Here is an 18,440-nt window from a genome sequence, read left to right on the forward strand (position 1 = left end):
AGGGGATTGATGAAATCACACCCGGAGCATGGGGCCAGTCTTGGTCTCCCTACTTAAGGAAGGATATTGTTGGCACAGAGGGAGTGAGCAGAGACTAACTAGGCTGATAGTGGGATGGTAGGACTGTCCTGTGAGGCTAGATTAATTCAACTGGGCCTGTGTTCAAGAAGAATATCGCTTTAAGAGGTGTATTTTGTATTTTCCTTTGAAAAAAGGTTTTAAGGCAGAAGTACAAAGCAGTCGACACACAGCCACTACAGTAAACAGTTTGTGAAGCCTTAGGTATTTTTTTCAAAGTTGTAACAATAGAAGCAGGCTGAATGGGTGTGGTCAAGATCTCACAGAATCAGAATTTTTAGTTTTTCAGTAGCAGTCGCTGCTTGGGTCCTGAAGAGGTGGAAGCTATAGTTTATTCTCCTTCTCTAAGTTACAACTAAAAGCTGGGGTTCTCTTCCTTTTCTGGAGTTGTATGTGAGACAAACTTTTTTTTATTTGCCTTTGTCAAGGGTGCGGTTATATGATGTTGCTATATTAGCTCAGGTAAATTAGTAATAGTTACTGTATCTATTATTTTTGTCAAACATTTCAGTAGAGCTACAGCTAAGCCAATTCTTTTATTTTTCTTTTGTTGTATTTTACCTACAGTGTTTCAATAAAGTCTGCTTTGCTTCAAATCTGGTAGTTTGACCAATCAATTTGCATCTGGAATGCAAAGCCTTTCGCTTGCCTTTCCTCTAAAATAAGAAAATGTTAAGGTCCAGGCTATCTTCTTAATATATTTTGAGGGGGTTTGGTCTGGTCCATAACAAGAGCAAAAAGTGATCTGATTGAAATGTATAAAATTCCAATGGGGCTAGGCAGATGCAGGGAGATGTTTTCCCTGACTGGGGACTCTAGAACAAGCGGACAGAGTGTCAGATGTAGAGTAGGAATGATTTTGGATTTTTTTTTTAGGAATGAGATGAGGAAACTTTTTTTCACTCAAAGGGTAATGAAACTATGGAATTCCCAGTCAAAGAAGGATGTGGAGGCCAGATCACTGAATGTATCCAAGAAAGAGATAGTTAGATTTTTATATTTTAAAGGCATCAAGGGGTGTGGGGAGCAAATGGGATTATGGCCTTGAGATGGAGGATCAGCCACAATTACACTGAATGGTGAAGCAGGCTCAAAGGGCTAATGGTGTATTCCTGTTCCTAGTTTCTATGTAAGAGAGCTCTAACTACGGATATCCTTCTTCCCCACCCCACCACGTAAAAACACATCAAGTCTGCGTCCAATCTACCTCCCGAAAAAAGCTGCTATTTCTCCCATACTGCCTTAAGTCTATTTGTTTCTTTCTGCTTTCTAGCTATCAAATTTCTTCCTCATATTAACTATTATTAAATTTATCCCCATGGGCAGCTGGTGGAGAGAGGAATAAATAGACTAAAATCCAGGAATCGACAACCCGTCCAAAAGGATTTGTAGCTAATGATTTATAACCTCAATGGGATTTTGCTCTACAAACCACTTCAACTCCACGCAGCAGAGGATTGAAATTTCTGGACTAAAAATAGTGACATCGACTGAATTTTGACAGAAGGAAGGGAGAAAGAAAGTAAAGGAATGGACAAACTGAAAACAAAAATAGACAAATGAATTCAAAAACATGACAAGGATGCTGTCACTGGGATTCTACAAAGTTTGCTCAGATGTTTTTACTTACATGACTTATGGAACATAGATTTAATTTCTCCAACTGTGGCATTTGGCTCCACCTAAATAAGATGATAAAATGCGGTCAGTAGTACCCTTCAACTTGAAGCAGAAAGGGAGTCTCATACATTGAAATGCAGATTTCAAGACAATAAAAAAGTCTTAAAATATGCTGAACCAAGGACACCGCCATTCATTACTGTGACATTCAGATGCTAAGGGAGACAGGTGGTGGTTGGAATAAATTCCACTGCCCTGCAACAAAGACAGATTTTTCTTTCTCCAAAAGCCTTCAATCTAGTCTTCAGTCTTTGTTGGTACACATTTAATTAGCTCACAAAGTCACTTCAACACTGCCCTCCAAATTAATTAATCAATATATATGGTGTAAGAGTAGACAGAAGGTTGGAGCACCTTCCTACTCAGTACAAAGGCTGGGATACCTTTGTATTCAGTGAGTTCTGTGAAAGAACCCATAGATCAAAAGCAAACTACATTAAATATTTACAGTCACAGAACCAATGCTATAATTAATACATGCTGGGAATAAGGTTTACATTCTCACCTTGTCGAGGAAGCAGAGCTGCTCCTTGGTCTTGGCATCAAGGATTTCCACCTCAAAGAAAACAAATGATTTTGCTTTTTTAGTTGTGGTTGTGGATTCTCGCGCTTGTTGTGTGATGGTAGTCGTTACCGCTTTCTTTTTTAAACTGGTTGCAGTAAATATAGTTGTTAAGTCTATCGTCTGCATTGGTGCCATTGCTTGTTGCACAGAGAATTCAGCAGGCACCTATCAGTACAAATGAGAAGTGGCAAGCACATATGTCCCTGACATTTCCGCACAGTAGCAGTGCGAAGGGGCATTGTGACAGCAGTATGATAGAACAACCCAACTGATGGAAAGGGGCTTGTAACTGGATACGCCAGGAAGAATACTCTTATCAAGAGTCAGATATAATGCAGCAGCTCCCAATATTTTAATCCAGCTGTTTCACTGCCTGAAAACCGATCCTTCGATCTAATAGCTTGCAATAGGTATTTTTTAAAAATTAGGACACCAACGAAAAAAAAGTGATCTGACAAACAGTTTTGAATGTCAAATAAGTGTGAGTTCAAAGTGCCACATGAGGAAGCAAAGCTGTGTAACAGGACCAGCATACCATTCATTTCAAAATATCCCACATTGTGGGCGAGTGTGTGCCTGGATGCACATTGTACGGACATAGCAACACATTTTTCAGTGCATCGCACAAACAAACCAGGTCAGGTTTGTGAATTGTCCCTTCACAAAATGATCATGAGTTAGGTTGTAAAGAATCTGGGATTGAGGGTGAATTGACATCTATTAAAATAAAGGAATATTATATTTGTAAGCATTTTTTTAAAAAAATTACCTGTACCCCTGGAAGGGAAATAGCTAATTCTTATGCTCGTCATTTTTTGAAAGCCATTTTCTGAAGGGATCCTGCTGTGATCCACAGAAACATGAATGTGAAATATGTGTAGAAGGAATGCACCCTCGTCCAGTGTAAGAAACAGGCCCAGTGTCAATCCTGTTTTACAACAGTGATATATTTAGCACAAACAACTTGGATTTCAATAGCACCTTGAGAGCAGTAAAAAGTACCGCATCACTTCACAGAAGCATTAACATGCAAAATATGATACCAAACTACATGAGAAGATAAGAGAAGAACCAAATAACTGCAAATGATGGAAATCTGAAACAAAAACAGAAATTGCTGGAGGTACTCAAGCAGGTCTGACCACATCTGTGGAGAGGAACCAGAGTTAACCTTCTGGGTGCAGTGACCCTTCTTCAGAATTGAAGAAATGGGGGCCTGCTCTCTTTATATGCATTGAAATGCATATTGTTAGAGGTGTCTAAATCATAAGGAGTGTGGAGTAGATGAGGAGAAACAGTTCCATTGGTGGAAGGATCAACAGCCAAACAGCACCGATTTAAGGATTTAATTGATTGGTGAGTGAACCAGAGGTGGCATGGGGAATATCTGCTCCTCACGGTGAATGGTAAGGCATTGCACTGCCCGAGTGTGTGGTGGAGGTTAGTTACTTTCGAAAGGAAATCAGATAATTATCTGAACAGAAGCTGTTTGCAGGACCACAGGGAAATGGCAGGGGAGCAGGATGAGCTGAATTACCTCTACAATATAGCCAGAATGAACAGGCCAGGGTGAATGGCCTCCTTACCTCTATAGCTTCTCTTCAATTTGATGGTTAATCATTATGGCGATAAATTTGTACAAAACACAGCCTAACTGTAGCCTAAACAACTGCAAATGATAATAACATATCGTAGCAATAATGTTCTGAACAAAATACATTGCATGTGCAGCTTGGAATGTACTGCACAGGCTTTGTTCCATATTAAATACCAAGCCCACATAAACACACAAGTAGCAAACAACGAGAAAACTGACTGCACACAAAAATGTTGCTAAACAACTGTCAACACAATTCTAACTGCAGCATTATTTACAGCCCAGTTTTGATTGCAATTCCGCCACAAACCAGACTATAATATGCACCCATATACACATTGGCACCACAGTCATAAACATGCTAATGAAAAGCAAAACAAATGATGCAAAAACTAGGGCTCTGAAAACAGAAGCAGGGTTACCCTTTCAGGTTGAGTGGCCTTCTCATCATAACTGAAGAAAAATTTTAAAAATAAGTGTATTTTAAGACTGTATAAATTAGTTGGCGGAGACCAGAAAGAACACAAAGAAAGGGTCGGGGGAAGGAGAAATTAAATAATAAAAGATTTTATGATATTATAGCCAAAGAGAGCGGTAACAGCTAGAATAAACAAAGCAGGGTTATGTCAAAATGAGACGCAAATGGCTACACAAAACCATTTGGATATAACCTAAAAATGTAAAGAAAAGAAACAAAATGGAGACTGACCCAGCAAAATATTTTTTTAAGGAAATGAAAACACAGAACAAGACTGGAGTCGGAATCTAACGTTGTTGAGCTCAGTGTTGAGTAGATAGATGGGAAGAGTTGAGCTGAAAGGTAAGGTGCCATTCCTCAGGTAAAGGTGACCTGAAACATTGAGGGGGTTATTTTCTGGTCTGTATAAAATATTTGGAAGCAGGCAGGCTGTTTAATCAGGCATTAGGCTGGCATGTGAGCAGTTCATCAACTCCCCATCTCCTCGAAGGTTATGTGCAGACAGGAAGACCCATGGTCAGGCTTCCCAACCAGCTAAATAATGATAATTAACAGATTTGTCTCACTACTCAGATTGTCGACCCAGCTGCAGAGGTGGATGGGACTATTAGGCTCTCTCTGGAGAATCAGGATCCCTCGTTCAAGGCAGCCAGTGTCCAATCAAGTGACAGGGCATCAAGAAGGATGGGAGGGGCCTGCTGGGACCAACGCATCTCCCCTCCAAGTCCCTTACTGTGACCCCCACCCTGTGAAACCTCTCCAACCATGACTTTACTTTCGATCTGGAGCCTCCCATCATGGTCATGCCCATAGCTACCACCTCATGGCGCTAGTGAGCAAGACAGCCGCTGGACGCTGAATGGCCGACAGTTCTCACAGTGTGGCATTTCAGCCCCCCTTGCCATACCTTCAACCCCAGGGAAGGCTCACCATGACTGTGGAAGTATTTGATGGGTCTTGCTAGAGGACATGACACAAGGGTCAGTGTTGACTTGTTGGGCTGAAGGGCCTGTTTCCACACTGTAAGGATTCTATTCTTTCTGTCTTTGTTTCTTGTTATGGGTTCAAATTGCATCACGACTTCTGATAGAATTTGAATTCAATGAATAAATCTGGAATATAAAGCTAATCTCAGTCATGGTACAATGAGATCACTGTCGATCATTGTAAAGCAATTGAGGACACCTAGGCACTACTAAATGTAAAACTAGAGCTCCAGCTTCAGTATGGTGGCCAAGATCTACTAAATCAGTTCTGACATCTTCTATGTGTTGTCAGATAAGGACCATACATAACCACAATAGAAGAAACCATTAATCACATCCATCTTTCCCACCAGGCCATGGGATACATGGAGTGGCTCAGTGATTAGCACTGCTGCCTCACAGTGCAGGGACTTAGATTCAATTCCACCCTCGGGTAATTGTCTGTGTAGAGTTTGCCCATTCTCCCTGTGTCTATGTGGGTCCCTTCCCGGTGCTCTGGTTTCCTCCCACAGTCCACAGGTTTGCAGGTTAGGTGGATTGGCCCTGATAAATTGCCATAGTGTCCAGGGATATGTAGGTTAGGTGAATTAGGCATAGGATAAGCAGGGTTACAGGTACAGGGCAGGGGAATAGGTCTGGGTCAGATGCTCTTCAGAAGCTCAGTATGGATTTGATGGGTTGAATGGCCTGCTTCCACATTGTAAGGATTCTAAAACCTGTCTGGTTCATTAACGGCTTTTAGAGAAGGGAATCTGCCGTTAGTTTCTGACTCCAGATCTGGGCTAATATGACTCATTCTTACCAGTCCCTTAATACAGCAAGCCAATCATTCTGTTCAAGGACAATAAATTGTCTCAGTCCCTTGAGAGATTAAAAAGGAATAAAAATTGAAGCTCAGAGTCCGCTGATATCTGTTAAATCAGGCACCTAAGGCAACGTATTGTTGTACTGCTCTCTTCTTGTATGATTACATTACAGTATTAAATGGTAGTCTTAGCACTTGTTACTTCAGATTGTGGCTTGGTTTCAGTGTCTATGTGCATCAGGTCTGTGCACAGCTGGAGAGGTTGTCATTTAAAAATTTATCCTTTCACACAAACGTTCAACACACAGGACTTCAAAATTGTACTATAACTAGGTAACTGTATTGTAACTATATTTGGGGGAATAAATGACTAAATTGTGCTTAATTTGTTACTGAATTTATAACCTTGCAGTGGGGCAATAGCATTGTATTTATTGTGCAATGCTCTTAAATTGTGACAATTTAATGCTGTAATATTGCTGTAATATTATTTATAGTCATACCATTGGCAATATTTGGTGTTGAGGCCCATGGTACTGAAAAAATCAGGTTCAAATAATAGTGAATTAATAATTCATTCATTCCTAGTGTACTGAGCCACTGTAATGGATTTTCTACCTATCATGGCAGTTTCTTGTATTACCACTTCCTTTACATGTCAACAACAACAATCTGCATTTATACAGGACTACCTAGAAGGCATTCATCAGGAGTGTGCTAGAATATTCGTCACTTCTTGGATGAGCGCAATTCCAATGACACTTAACTAGCAAAATACCATCCAGGATAACGTAGCCTATTTGACTGGTATCCTATACAACACCTTAAAAACATATACTCCCTCTGCTACCGCTACCACAGTCACAATTTGAAATGGCATACAAAAATAGAGATTGCTGGAAAAGCTCAGCAGGTCCAGGAGCATCTGTGGACAGGAATCAGAGTTACCCTCTCAGGTCGAGTGATCCTTCCTCAGAACATAGATATAAACTATTACAATGACAGTAGGAACTGCCGATGCTGGAGAATCTGAGATGACAAGGTGTAGAGCTGGATGAACACAGCAGGCCAAGCAGCATCAGAGGAGCAGGAAAGCTGATGTTTCAGGTCGAGACCCTTCTTCAGAAATGCTAGGCATCCTTAGAAGAGGCTTTGCCACGGGGTTAAAATTGTTAGAGATAGTAGGAACTGCCGATGCTAGAGAACCTGAGAAATGTTGAAGGGGCTCAACCCAAAACGTCAGCTTTCCTGCTCCTCTGATGCTGCTTGGCCTGCTGTGTTCATCCAGGTCTACACCTTGTTATCTATAGTTATAAACTATGTTGTATTACAGCCATCTAATACCGTACCATTTACAAAACATCCTACTGCAAATTTGCCAAGGTTACTTCGACTGCGTCTTCCAAATGCCCACCCAAAATCATCATGGAGGACAAAGGCTGCATATGCATTGGATACTGCCTTCTGCTCATACCCCTCCAAGCCTCACACCGTCCTGATTTTGAACAATAAGATTATTCCTTCTTTGTGGTTGTGTCAGAATGCTGGAACTCCCTTCTTAACAACACTGTTCGTGTGCCAATTCACCACAGTGACGGCAATGTTTCAAGAAGGCAGTTCACCACCATCGTCTCCCATAAATGCTGGCCTTGCTTGTGACGCTCACATCTCATTTTTAAAAATCCTACGGTGCGTTAAAGTATCTGCAGGAAACTTCATGGGAGTGCCACCAGACAAAATACGTCAAATCAGAAATTCATGAAGAACTTGTGTAACAGATGTGTGAAATTATCCCAGTTCCGGCATTATTTTACTCAAAACAAATTTTAGATTCGATCTGCAACATTGGGCCTAGGCAGGGGCTGGGCTCAGAGGACAGAAACCTAGATAATGTGAACACAGAAACAGCGGGCACAAAAGCAAAAAATATTCTTTGATATTCAAGAATGTCAGGCTTATTGAAGGATCAGTGTGAATCAGAACAGCAATGCTTGCTATCTTTTTAATCTTCTAACCCACACCCTATAAGGTTATAGCTGACCTTTTCCTTCACAGTCCTGCTGCAAATTTTCATCATTTTCTCTTTTTCCACCAAGTTCCAGCTATCTATTTTCAGTTGTGGACAAGTGTAGCTCTGATGCAGTTGAGCTCTATACCTCTGCTCACCATCAATATTATCCTTTATTCTCTGTTGCTGTGCTCAACATCTTTGTTAGCTTTTTGCCTTTTTGTTTATCTCTTGTGTTTTTGCCGAGACCTTCTACAGCTGTATCTCTTTTCCCCTGCACCTGCTTCCAACAGTGACTCACGCCAACGGATTCCAGTTAGCATTTTCCCCTTTATCTTCTCAGAGACAGCAATGAAGGTCGGTACCTTTGTGATATTGAATACTCTTCTGACTGCCTCTCCGTGTAGTTCATGTAATCAGCCCCCTTCCATCATATGCCACCACTCTTAATCACACTCCACTAAATCAACACCATAACCGTTCCACATGACCCTGCAGCATAGCTGATACCCCTGAAACATTTTTAATGTTAAAACGGCAAGACAATGAAATTCAAACAAACCTTCAATGGCAGCATCCATTCCCAGGGGGAAGAATGAATAATGCTTGGAAATGAATGTACTGGTCAGACTGGAGTCTACATTGAATTGTACAAAATTGGTCAGGCAAGTGTGTCTCATAGAGCCATAGAATTTTACAGGACAGGAGGAGGCCATTCGATCCATCGTGGCAGTACCGGCTTCTGAAGGAGCTACACAGCTAGACCCACTCTCCAGCCCAATCTCCGCAGCCCTCTAACTTTCTCCTTTTCAACTTTGCTGTTTAATTCTTTTCCTATTTGGATATATTTTCTTGTGAATGTTTTCACTGAATTTCTCTCCCAATGTCACCCTTCTCGGGATTTTCCTAATGCCAGCCCCTTTCACACTTTTTGATTTTATACAATTTTCCTTTTGTTATCGCAATGGCTTCAGTTCCCAGACAGGCAGGTCATTAAAAGTTCAAGCTAGATATGATGCTGCGCTTTTCTTTCTGCACTTTTTCTCCAAACACACTGTTCCCCAAATGCACATATTCCCTGGGCAACACTCTTTACCTGGGAATGATGAAGTCAAAAACTAGGGACATGTTCTGACTAAATTCAGTGACACAAACAGGACAGTCTTGTCAAAAAGATTTTATTAACCTTCTCCTAGCCTCTGTACTAATTTGTTCTTGACTTGACTCCATCTGATCCACCTTATCAGTTTTATATTCTCCCCCCACCTCCAACCACTTCCATGGCTCTTGTGATGAATTCTGATGACTTAGGCGTGAGCAGTCGTCACAACTTAATTTACGTGACTAGCAGTCTCAATGGGCTGAATGGCCTACTTCCATTCCTGCATCTTATGGTCTTACAGTTCCCTTTTTAACCCTGGACCCTGATTCAGCATTCAGTAAGATCATAGCTGATCTACAAACTAACTCCATGCCCTCACCTTTGATCCTTATCCCTTAAGTGTATCTAAATATCATATGTACTTTCCTGTTTTGAAGAAGACCTTAAAGCGACCTGAAACATTTCTCTCTTCACAGATGCTGCCAGACCTACTAAATTTCTCCAGCACATACTGTTTTTATTTCAGATCTCCAGAATCCAATTTATTTTGTAAATACACTTATTTTGTAAATATCATTCTTGAAAGGTTTGACTCTAATTTTTAGACGAGGTGCCCTTGTCCTAGATTTACAAACAATCTACCTTATCTGTTCGTCTGAAAATATGAATCAAATCATCCCTTAACCTTCTAAATTGTACACAATACAACCGGAGTTTGGGTAATCACTTCCCTTGAGAGCCTGTTTCGATCTAGTATCTACACTACTCTCTTTTCAAGGTGTGATGCCCAGAACTGAACCACAGATCTAGATTAACCAGGGATTTGGATTATACTTGATTCCTCAAGATATCAAGGGCAGCCTTTTTCTGTACTTGACAAAGACATTTCTGTATCTGGACCCCCAAGTCTCTTTGTACCTCTGCTCTTTCTAGCTAGAATCTGGTCTGCCCTTTTTAAGATACGAGCCTTACCTTTGACAACTCATTTGGCAGAGATTTGCATTTTCAATTAATTCATTAATAATTCTTTTTAACTTTATGCTGACATCCACATTGCTTTTTCATGGCAGCTATCATCGTTTCATCAGCATATTGGGGTATATGCTTTCTATCACATTATCTAAATTAGTGTTCCATAGACCCTCAGTCCATCCTATAACGCAGATTGCTCATCCTGTTTTCTCCCAAGCCCTAGCTTCTCCCAAAATTACTCACCTGTCTTTGACTGATGCCTCTGCCATTCAGGATTGAGTTGAAGATTATCAGACCAACTGAAATTTTAAAAATAAAATGTTAAAGCCATCACTGTGGAAGAGAAAGTTCCTCAACAGGGATGGCTTCAGCCAGGCTGTGACTGGTGAATGTTTGAAGGGTATTCCCAGGGCCAGGCAAGGAGTGTCAATAGCTCCCCCGATCCATCTCCGAGGGCTTTCTGGACCTGGTACTGGCTGGCACCTAGTATCTGTTGGCCACCAGACTCAGCTGGGTCTTCCAATGCCTGGAAAATGTCCTTTGAGTCTAAAAATGAGTGAGTCTAAATAAGTGAGGGCTTAATTTACTTCATTGCTCACCTACCTCTGACAATTCCTGAGATGGACCACTACTGGGCAGTAGCTCGGAGATGAGACAGTGTCCAGGAATACGTACCGACAGATTTGTCACTATTTCCTTGGTCCCACTGCTTCCAAAACATTGCTTCCCCTTACAGCCGGGAAAATTCATTGCTCTGACAGACATACTGACCAACAGACGCTCAAGCACAAAGACACATACGCACAGACACACGCACACACTTCCAGGCACACACACATGCACACATTTCCAGGCACACACACATGCACACATTTCCGGGTACACACATGCACGCATATACAAACACAGGCACACACACACATGCACACAGGCATACAAGCAAAGGTTCATGAGATTTATTATTCTGACCACATGTCCTGAATGAATTTCTCAACTGTATAAGCGTGTCTATAACTATGGGCCCTAGTTGCTGTTATCAGTAAATATATTCACTCAATGTTGAGGGGCCTCCCTTTAAAGTGATTTGCAGTATCCCAAGTCTCTGAACAACATGATATAAAAATACAAGTTATTCTCTATATTTCCTGTCAGTCTTGCTTTGTGGGATGAATGTAATATTTATGATGGAAGTAGATGGTTCTGATGAGGACACAAATCGACTCAAATCTAGATTGCTGTCTCTACACAGATGTTGCCTGACCCACTGTGATTCCCAGCATTTGTTGCTTTCAGCACATAGAGAAGACATTCTGAGAAACATTGACCTGGAGAGTTCACATACCTATAGATAGTGCTGAAACAATGCTGAGACAAGCATATTGGCTAAATTTTTTTTAAAATTGCTAACCTCCAGCAGTTGAGAGCCAATTTCTTTGGAAATCGATTAAAATGAATCAACTGCTGCATGACTGATCACTAGGTTTAATTACATTTCATTGATTTTCTCTCTCAAATGCAGTGCAGGGATGTGCATCTTGTTAAAGAACCTCGCTGGTCTTCAATTGGACTGGGGGAAGGGAAGTGCCCAGAGTGAATTAGTGATTAATCTCACCATAAGGCCAGCGGACTGAGAGGCTCTATCTCACTGCTCAACACATTCCACACCTCAGCAATTAACAAAGTAACATCACCTCCCCCAGGGGTCGAAAAGGTTCAATAAAAGATGTAAGAGCCATGTATGGATGTCAGTTAGCTGCATGGCTGCTTTGCACTGCAAAGAAACACAGTTCAATTTCCGCACTGGCTGAAGTTTCATGAAGGACTCTCCTTCTCAACCTCTCCCCATGTCTGAGGCATGTGGCACTCAGGTTAAACCATCACCAGTAGTCTCTCTCTCTCTAATACTGACGCGCAGCCCAATGGCCTGGTAAGACTATGACCACTTTATCTTTTAAGAACCATGTGCCAAAGAAATTAGAATTTTGCTCTGATTCAAAGTTGGGCTGAAAGTCGAACTGAAGATTTAGTAACACAGAAAATCTACGCAGGTGTTCAGAACGGTGCTGCCAATTCAGCCAACAAACAGCAGAAATCCAGCAATTTAAACATATTCCCCCTGTTTCTCCCCCTTTTCCTGTGGCTCTCTTGCTGATGTTATGGATGAGAGAAACCACAGAGGAAATTCACCCTCTTGATAGTTCTGATGCAATGTGTTGAATATAGAGGAGTCATGTTATCTTGAAGATAAAGAAAAGAAACTGCATGGCAATCTGAAACATGTTACAAAGGAGTCAGAAATTGCAACTTTTTTTTAAGTACAAACGTAAGTTTCCACATTTTACCCCAAATTCTTTTGCATCCAGAATCCAAAACCCCACTTGGAAAGAACTCAGCTCTTATTTATTCTAAAATCAGACACGTTGTGATGCACACCTCTGTGTTCGATAGGACTTGAGCCTGGACATTCTGGCCCAGAGACAGGGACACTTCCACCACATCACAACACACTCAGGGTGCAATTTTTATTGCGCAGAAGACACTTTGCATGAATATACAAGAGGAGAAATCACCGTTGCTGGTTTCACTGTGCAGTATTTTGATTTCCTGGGAGGCGACTTCTCTCTGTTGTTAGAATTGACAGTAATCTGTTTAAAATAGCCAGGCAACTCCTCAGCTGGAGGAAGAGAAATTTGAGAAGAGTGCAGTCTGTGTTTGTACAATAGCCTAACACTCTTTGTCAGCGTGTTGAAATGATTAACGTTGGATCATTGAACCATTTGGCTGACACACAATGCTGAATCTACGCTCCAGCTTGGGACTGAGACTAGTCTCAATGATTTGAGCCTGCCTCTCGCCAGCGCTGAAAATGCTTAGTAAAGGCTTTTTGCTGCACTTAGCAAAAGTCTGAACAAGTTTTATTGCATGTCTCCCAGTTGCTGATCAACAATTTCTTCATGCCACTTTGTTGAAGCCACAGAGCTAAAAATTCACAAAGGCATAATAACGGACAGAGTAATTGTAATGCACATTTGAAACGAATGCAGGCAGCACTCAGATTTCCTGCTGCTGGCTCATTTCCTGCTCATCTTGTTGTGCAGTTTGGTGTACAGCCCAGCTGGGCTTTCAGGAGGGGTCCACAGGTCATATGTTACAGCTCTCCTGAGATGGCCATACTTTTCCAACAAATATTCCGGATTTCACCCTTTCTATTTGACCAAAAAATGTCACTGCATGACTTCACCACTCCATCTGCTCCTCCCCAAGGTTCCTGCCATTGTTCATCCAAAATGTTAAACATCAGACAGCCCTGCCTTCTCATGGCTTTTCTATCTGCTCCAGTTTTGATTTTTGGAAAAACTGAAATTAGACAGCCTTCTGGACTCAATATCAAGCTCAAGTTCAAAAACTTCAGGGCTTGAGCTTCTCCTGTGTCCTTACCCTAATCCCCACACTCCAGGTTTTGTTAGCACATAGCCCACTATTACATACAACCCATTGTTAGCTGCTAATAGTCCGCATTAATAGCTATCCATCCTCGTAGCCAGACTGTTATCCACTCCTTTGTCTGTCCAACTGTCCTCCTCTCTCTTTGGGCTCTTTCTCTACCTATCGTTGACTCCTTTTCCCCTTCCCCTCATCCTAATTCTGCATAAAAGTCAATATTTTCCTAGTTACCGTCAGTTCTGAGGAAGGGTCACTGGATTCTGATTTCTCTCCACAAATGCTGCCAGACCTGCTGAGCTTTTCCAGCAATTTCTGTTTTTGCTTTTGGTTTTGGTAAATAAGGGTCACCTAGGACAACACCAATTAAAACATATCTGCACTCTGCTTCTTGAAGCCAGCCTAGCCCTTGTAAAAGGGGAGATACATTCTGGCTCATTCTACAGCCTGGAAAACGAATGAGCAGGAATAACCCTCAGTGCAGCAGAGAGAGAGAGAGAGACAGTGAGAGAAAGAAAGAGAGAGAGAGAAAGAGAGAGAGAGAACTTAGGTTCTGTGATGCAGCAGTGGAGAGCTTAGCACTGGAGGTTGAAAGGGGAATGGAACAGAGCTCTCTTCAAGATGGCCACTAGACAGGCACAGCCATGAAAATTGGAGCATGGAAGTCTATGTGGCCCCATTGACTAGATATAACACCAGAAAACACTTCAATATGTTTACACGGGTGTTCAAGATAAGCAAATACACTTTTAGGTACCATACTCTAACAATTGCATCACCAATCTGGACGGTCTCTGAGCAACTTCTAGCAATTAGGACTCATGCCAAACATTCACAGATTTCATCCACCCCTCACACAGTTACATTTACCACTGCTGTAAACCTCACACCTGTATATCACAGCTCGTAAATACTGCCAGCTATTCCAATCCAACAGGTACTACGGAAGTCACGGACATACTTGCTGCCCTTTTTCAGAATGAGGTGGCCCATTAATAGTTGGTGGCAACAGCAAAACAGCAGGGAACCGACAAGATTCTCACACGGGAAATGGTGCACACCCCCACAACTGGAGAATTTGTCACTTTTCCCCTGAACTCTCCCCTTTCCTCACACCAATCAAGTTGTTGGCATCCAAAGTTTGTCTCTTCAAGACTAACATGTGCTGGATAGGCTTCGTCCAAGACCACCAACAGTCCCTGACATTGAAAGTCTGCAGCCATCTCCGAATAATGCTACATTCACAGAAATAGCACTGCACAGGAGCACTGAGACAACCAATGGCATGATGGCGATGCATGAGAATAGATTGTGAGTTCTGTTTTTATCGACTGTTGTGGAAGATGTTGGTTTGGAATTATTGCCTTTATTTCAGGATTTTCAAGAAGAAACAATGACGGTCTGTAACAAAAGGATGTTTAAAGCAAGGAATTTGAAGCAATAGGAACATTCAGGAGAATCGGAATCTGATTTATCTGCAGCTTGTGAATGTGCCGGCCGTTTCCTCCTCCTGAGTTGCCAGCTTAATCCTGTACCTAGTCCTGTACTCCCCTGATGACAAAACACAACACATTACCAGGTTCCTTTCTACAGAATCCCTACAGTGTGGAAGCAGGCCATTCAGCCCATTAAGTCCACACCAACCCTCCAAAGAGCAACCCACCATCCCACCCTATCCTTGTAACCCTGCATTTCCCATGGCTAACCCTCCTATCCTGCAGATCCCTGAACACAATGGGCAATTTAGCATGGCTAATCCACCTTGGATACAAACTCCAGTGAGAACCAGAGAGCTGCTCCTAATGATCTAGGAAGCAGAACCACTGCTTCAGAATGGCTCACCAGCATTCCTGATTGCTATACGGCTGTCCTTGTATGACTACCAGCCTCGTGTGGTGCAGGTCCAGTAACTAGATGGACAGTGGATAAACATGTAATTAAGCATCCACCCACTCGTTTGACATGGTGGCTCAAAGACACCAGGAATTAACAGGCTGTTGCATTAATATAGCTGCCCAGAATAAGAAGGTGGTGTACAGCATGTTCTGGGAGACAGTATGCACCAGCTGCATGTTGAGTGAGCCCCTTGTGGTTCCAGTATATTTTCCAATTGAGATGTTGCACTCATGAAGCCCTGTGTGCGTGCATTTGATGGCTTCCTGCATCATTTGGAAACCTGGTGTTGAAGCAAAATGCAGGGTCCTCTTGTATCTCTGTTTAGAAAGACAATGAAGTTCCTGCTCCTGCGATACCCCCAACTCCATAACTCCCAAATCTAAATGCAAGGCAAACCACACCCTGTTGGCAAAGCCACTGTACCAGCTGACATGGAAATGGTGGGCCAGGACCATCTTTCCAGCCACTGGTCATGCCATCTTTGCCCAGCTCTGTAAATACAGCTCCAATCAGTGACACAGGTTGCCGGTAAAATGTAGATGCTACGCACACTGGTGCTGCCTTAAGGGTTGTGTTCAAAGAAATATCAATTATGAGAGGCAGCAATATGATGGATGGAAAGGCATTTTTATCCATTAGCAGAGATGTCAATAACCAAAAGGACCGTAGATTTAAGGGAAGAGGTAGAAGACTAAGCGAAGAGTTGAGATTTATTTCCATTCAGAGTGTGATTGGAGTTTGGAACCTAATGCTTGAAAGAGTACTTTAGTCAGAAACTTTTGTAAATTTAAGCAGCATTTGATGTTCACTTGCATTGCCATACTTTCTAGGAGTATGGGCCAAAAGCCAGAGAATAGGATTGGCGTGGTCAGATCTTTGTTGGTCAGACTGACACAATGGATCAAATAGCCTCTTCCTGTGCTGTAAATGTCTACGAGTCTTAAGTGCTTTGAGGACCCTTTCTCTCTTCCTGTTCCCCTTTCTACAAGCAGGTCCTCTCCTCTGCTACACCCACTCCATCTCCCATTAAAGCTGCAACCCACAGCGAACAGCTACTAATGCTCCCATGACCTGGAGCAAGTGTTGTTTTCTGGGGCTTTTCGGAAGCACAACGCTCCATCTGAACATCCAAGCCCACTCTCTCTGGATTGAAACAACATCCCTCAACACCAACAACGTAGTACTTCAGCTAACTCTGCAACAGCAAGCAGATAGGCAAAGGCACTTCACATGGTGACGCTTTTAGATTGTGCTGGTTAAGGGGTGGTCCCTTATGCTCCTATTGGTGAAGGAACACACAACAGTGGCTATGATGAAGTACCGCACTCCTACCATTTCTTTTCCATTTGACTGGTTTCCCATGGCACCAAAAGCATCGGTACTACAGAGCTGAACTTTGCTGGTGTCTGCAGAAATGCTGCACTCGTGTCTGAAACCTGCTGAAAACAAAACATACATAGCTTCACCGATTAGACAGCGAACAAGCACTTTTGCTGAGTGTAACAAAATAAACTACAGGTTTCCATCGAACAGATCCAATACAGACTGAAGGAGCCAACCACACACACTCTCAGTGCCACAGTTGCATAAGTACAGTAAGTGAGTACACTGGCCCCTTGAATCATCAATGATGACCTTTTTAAAATCAACTGCGGAGGTATTCTGTGCTACTGCCCCTCCCCCATCCCAGCTGCTCATGTTGTTTACATTTGGTAAAGCTATATCCCAGCCTTCCTCATATGGTATGTTTCATTTTCACAAGTTCGTTAACTCTTCGATGCTCTGTTAGAAGGTTTGAGGAAATTCCCATCTCCTGGGATGACTCATTTTTCAGCTTACACACAATCACTGAAAACAGCAACAAATATAGGGTCAAACTAATTCAAGGATTAAACATTTAAAACACAATTTTTCACACCTGTTCACCGCATAATTCAATATTGTTCCTTTTTATTCTCTAGCCATTCCTTATGTCATCAATTTAACTGTAATGTTATCACTTTTGAATATGAAGGTAATGTAGTGAGTTCAGCCTATGCAGTAATTTAGTGCTGGACTATTTTGAAGGAGAGAGAAGATCTCCCAGTGGCCTGGCCAATATTTATCCTTCATCACTAACACAGATGAGAGGTCATTAACCATTTTGCTCTCTACAGATGCTTCCTGACTTGCTCATAATTGTCAGCTCAATTTCAATCATTAAGACAGACTGCCTGTTCATTAGCACATTGTTGACTGAGGGACATTGCTATTTGCTAACTGACTCCCATATTTCCCACATTGCAGCTCCAGCTCTGATGGCTGAAAAGTGCTTTGAAATGCTGTAAAAATTAAAGTCTTCCATTTCTAGAGATTTTTAGAGAAAATGCATTTAAAATATTGTAAGCTGAAAATAAAGACATGGAATACCTTACCCTCTCTGCTTGCTGTATTCAACTGCAATCTTTGTTTTAAGGGGTGAGGAGACATAGTGCAAAACAAAAGCAAGGAAAGGCTGAAATGCTGTGCGCATCCAGGTAGGCACAAAGTGAGTGAGGACTAAGAGAGCAATTGAGAAGCCCAGTCTGTGAGATGAGTGCCTGCTGCTGCTTACAAGAGTATCCTGGCAGCAGCACTGCAAGGAAATGTGCCAGAGTACTCCAGAGTGGATTGGAGATATGCGGATGGAGATGTGGTGTACAGTGGCTGGCACTGTTGCCTCACAGTGCCAGTGTCCTGGGTTCAATTCCAGCCTTGGATGATTATGTGGAGTTGCGTGTTCTCCCCACGTCTGTGTGGGTTCCCTCCGGGTGCTCTGCTTTCCTCCCACAGTCCAAAGATGTGCAGGTGAGG

At 42.2% G+C, this 18,440-nt stretch overlaps 1 protein-coding gene across 6 annotated transcripts in view; it reads right to left on the reverse strand.

The window, feature by feature from the left end:
* Window positions 1–18,440, reverse strand: part of LOC125456041 (very-long-chain enoyl-CoA reductase-like) — an 87,395-nt gene that overhangs the window by 46,433 nt on the left and 22,522 nt on the right. For 4 of the 6 annotated variants that reach the window (XM_048538680.2, XM_048538682.2, XM_048538684.2 and 1 more), the window contains exons 2-3: window positions 2,264–2,314; window positions 1,709–1,760 (exon numbers count right to left, since the gene is read on the reverse strand). In XM_048538680.2, the coding sequence (XP_048394637.2) occupies window positions 1,709–1,760; window positions 2,264–2,314 (103 nt within the window). Of the gene's footprint in view, window positions 1–1,708; window positions 1,761–2,263; window positions 2,315–3,092; window positions 3,186–3,909; window positions 3,985–18,440 lie in introns of those variants that run through there. The other 2 variants (XM_048538685.2, XM_048538683.2) reach the window with 2 other exon arrangements.

Source organism: Stegostoma tigrinum, chromosome 8 (genome assembly GCF_030684315.1).
Source record: "Stegostoma tigrinum isolate sSteTig4 chromosome 8, sSteTig4.hap1, whole genome shotgun sequence".
Classification (NCBI taxonomy): Eukaryota; Metazoa; Chordata; class Chondrichthyes; order Orectolobiformes; family Stegostomatidae; genus Stegostoma; species Stegostoma tigrinum.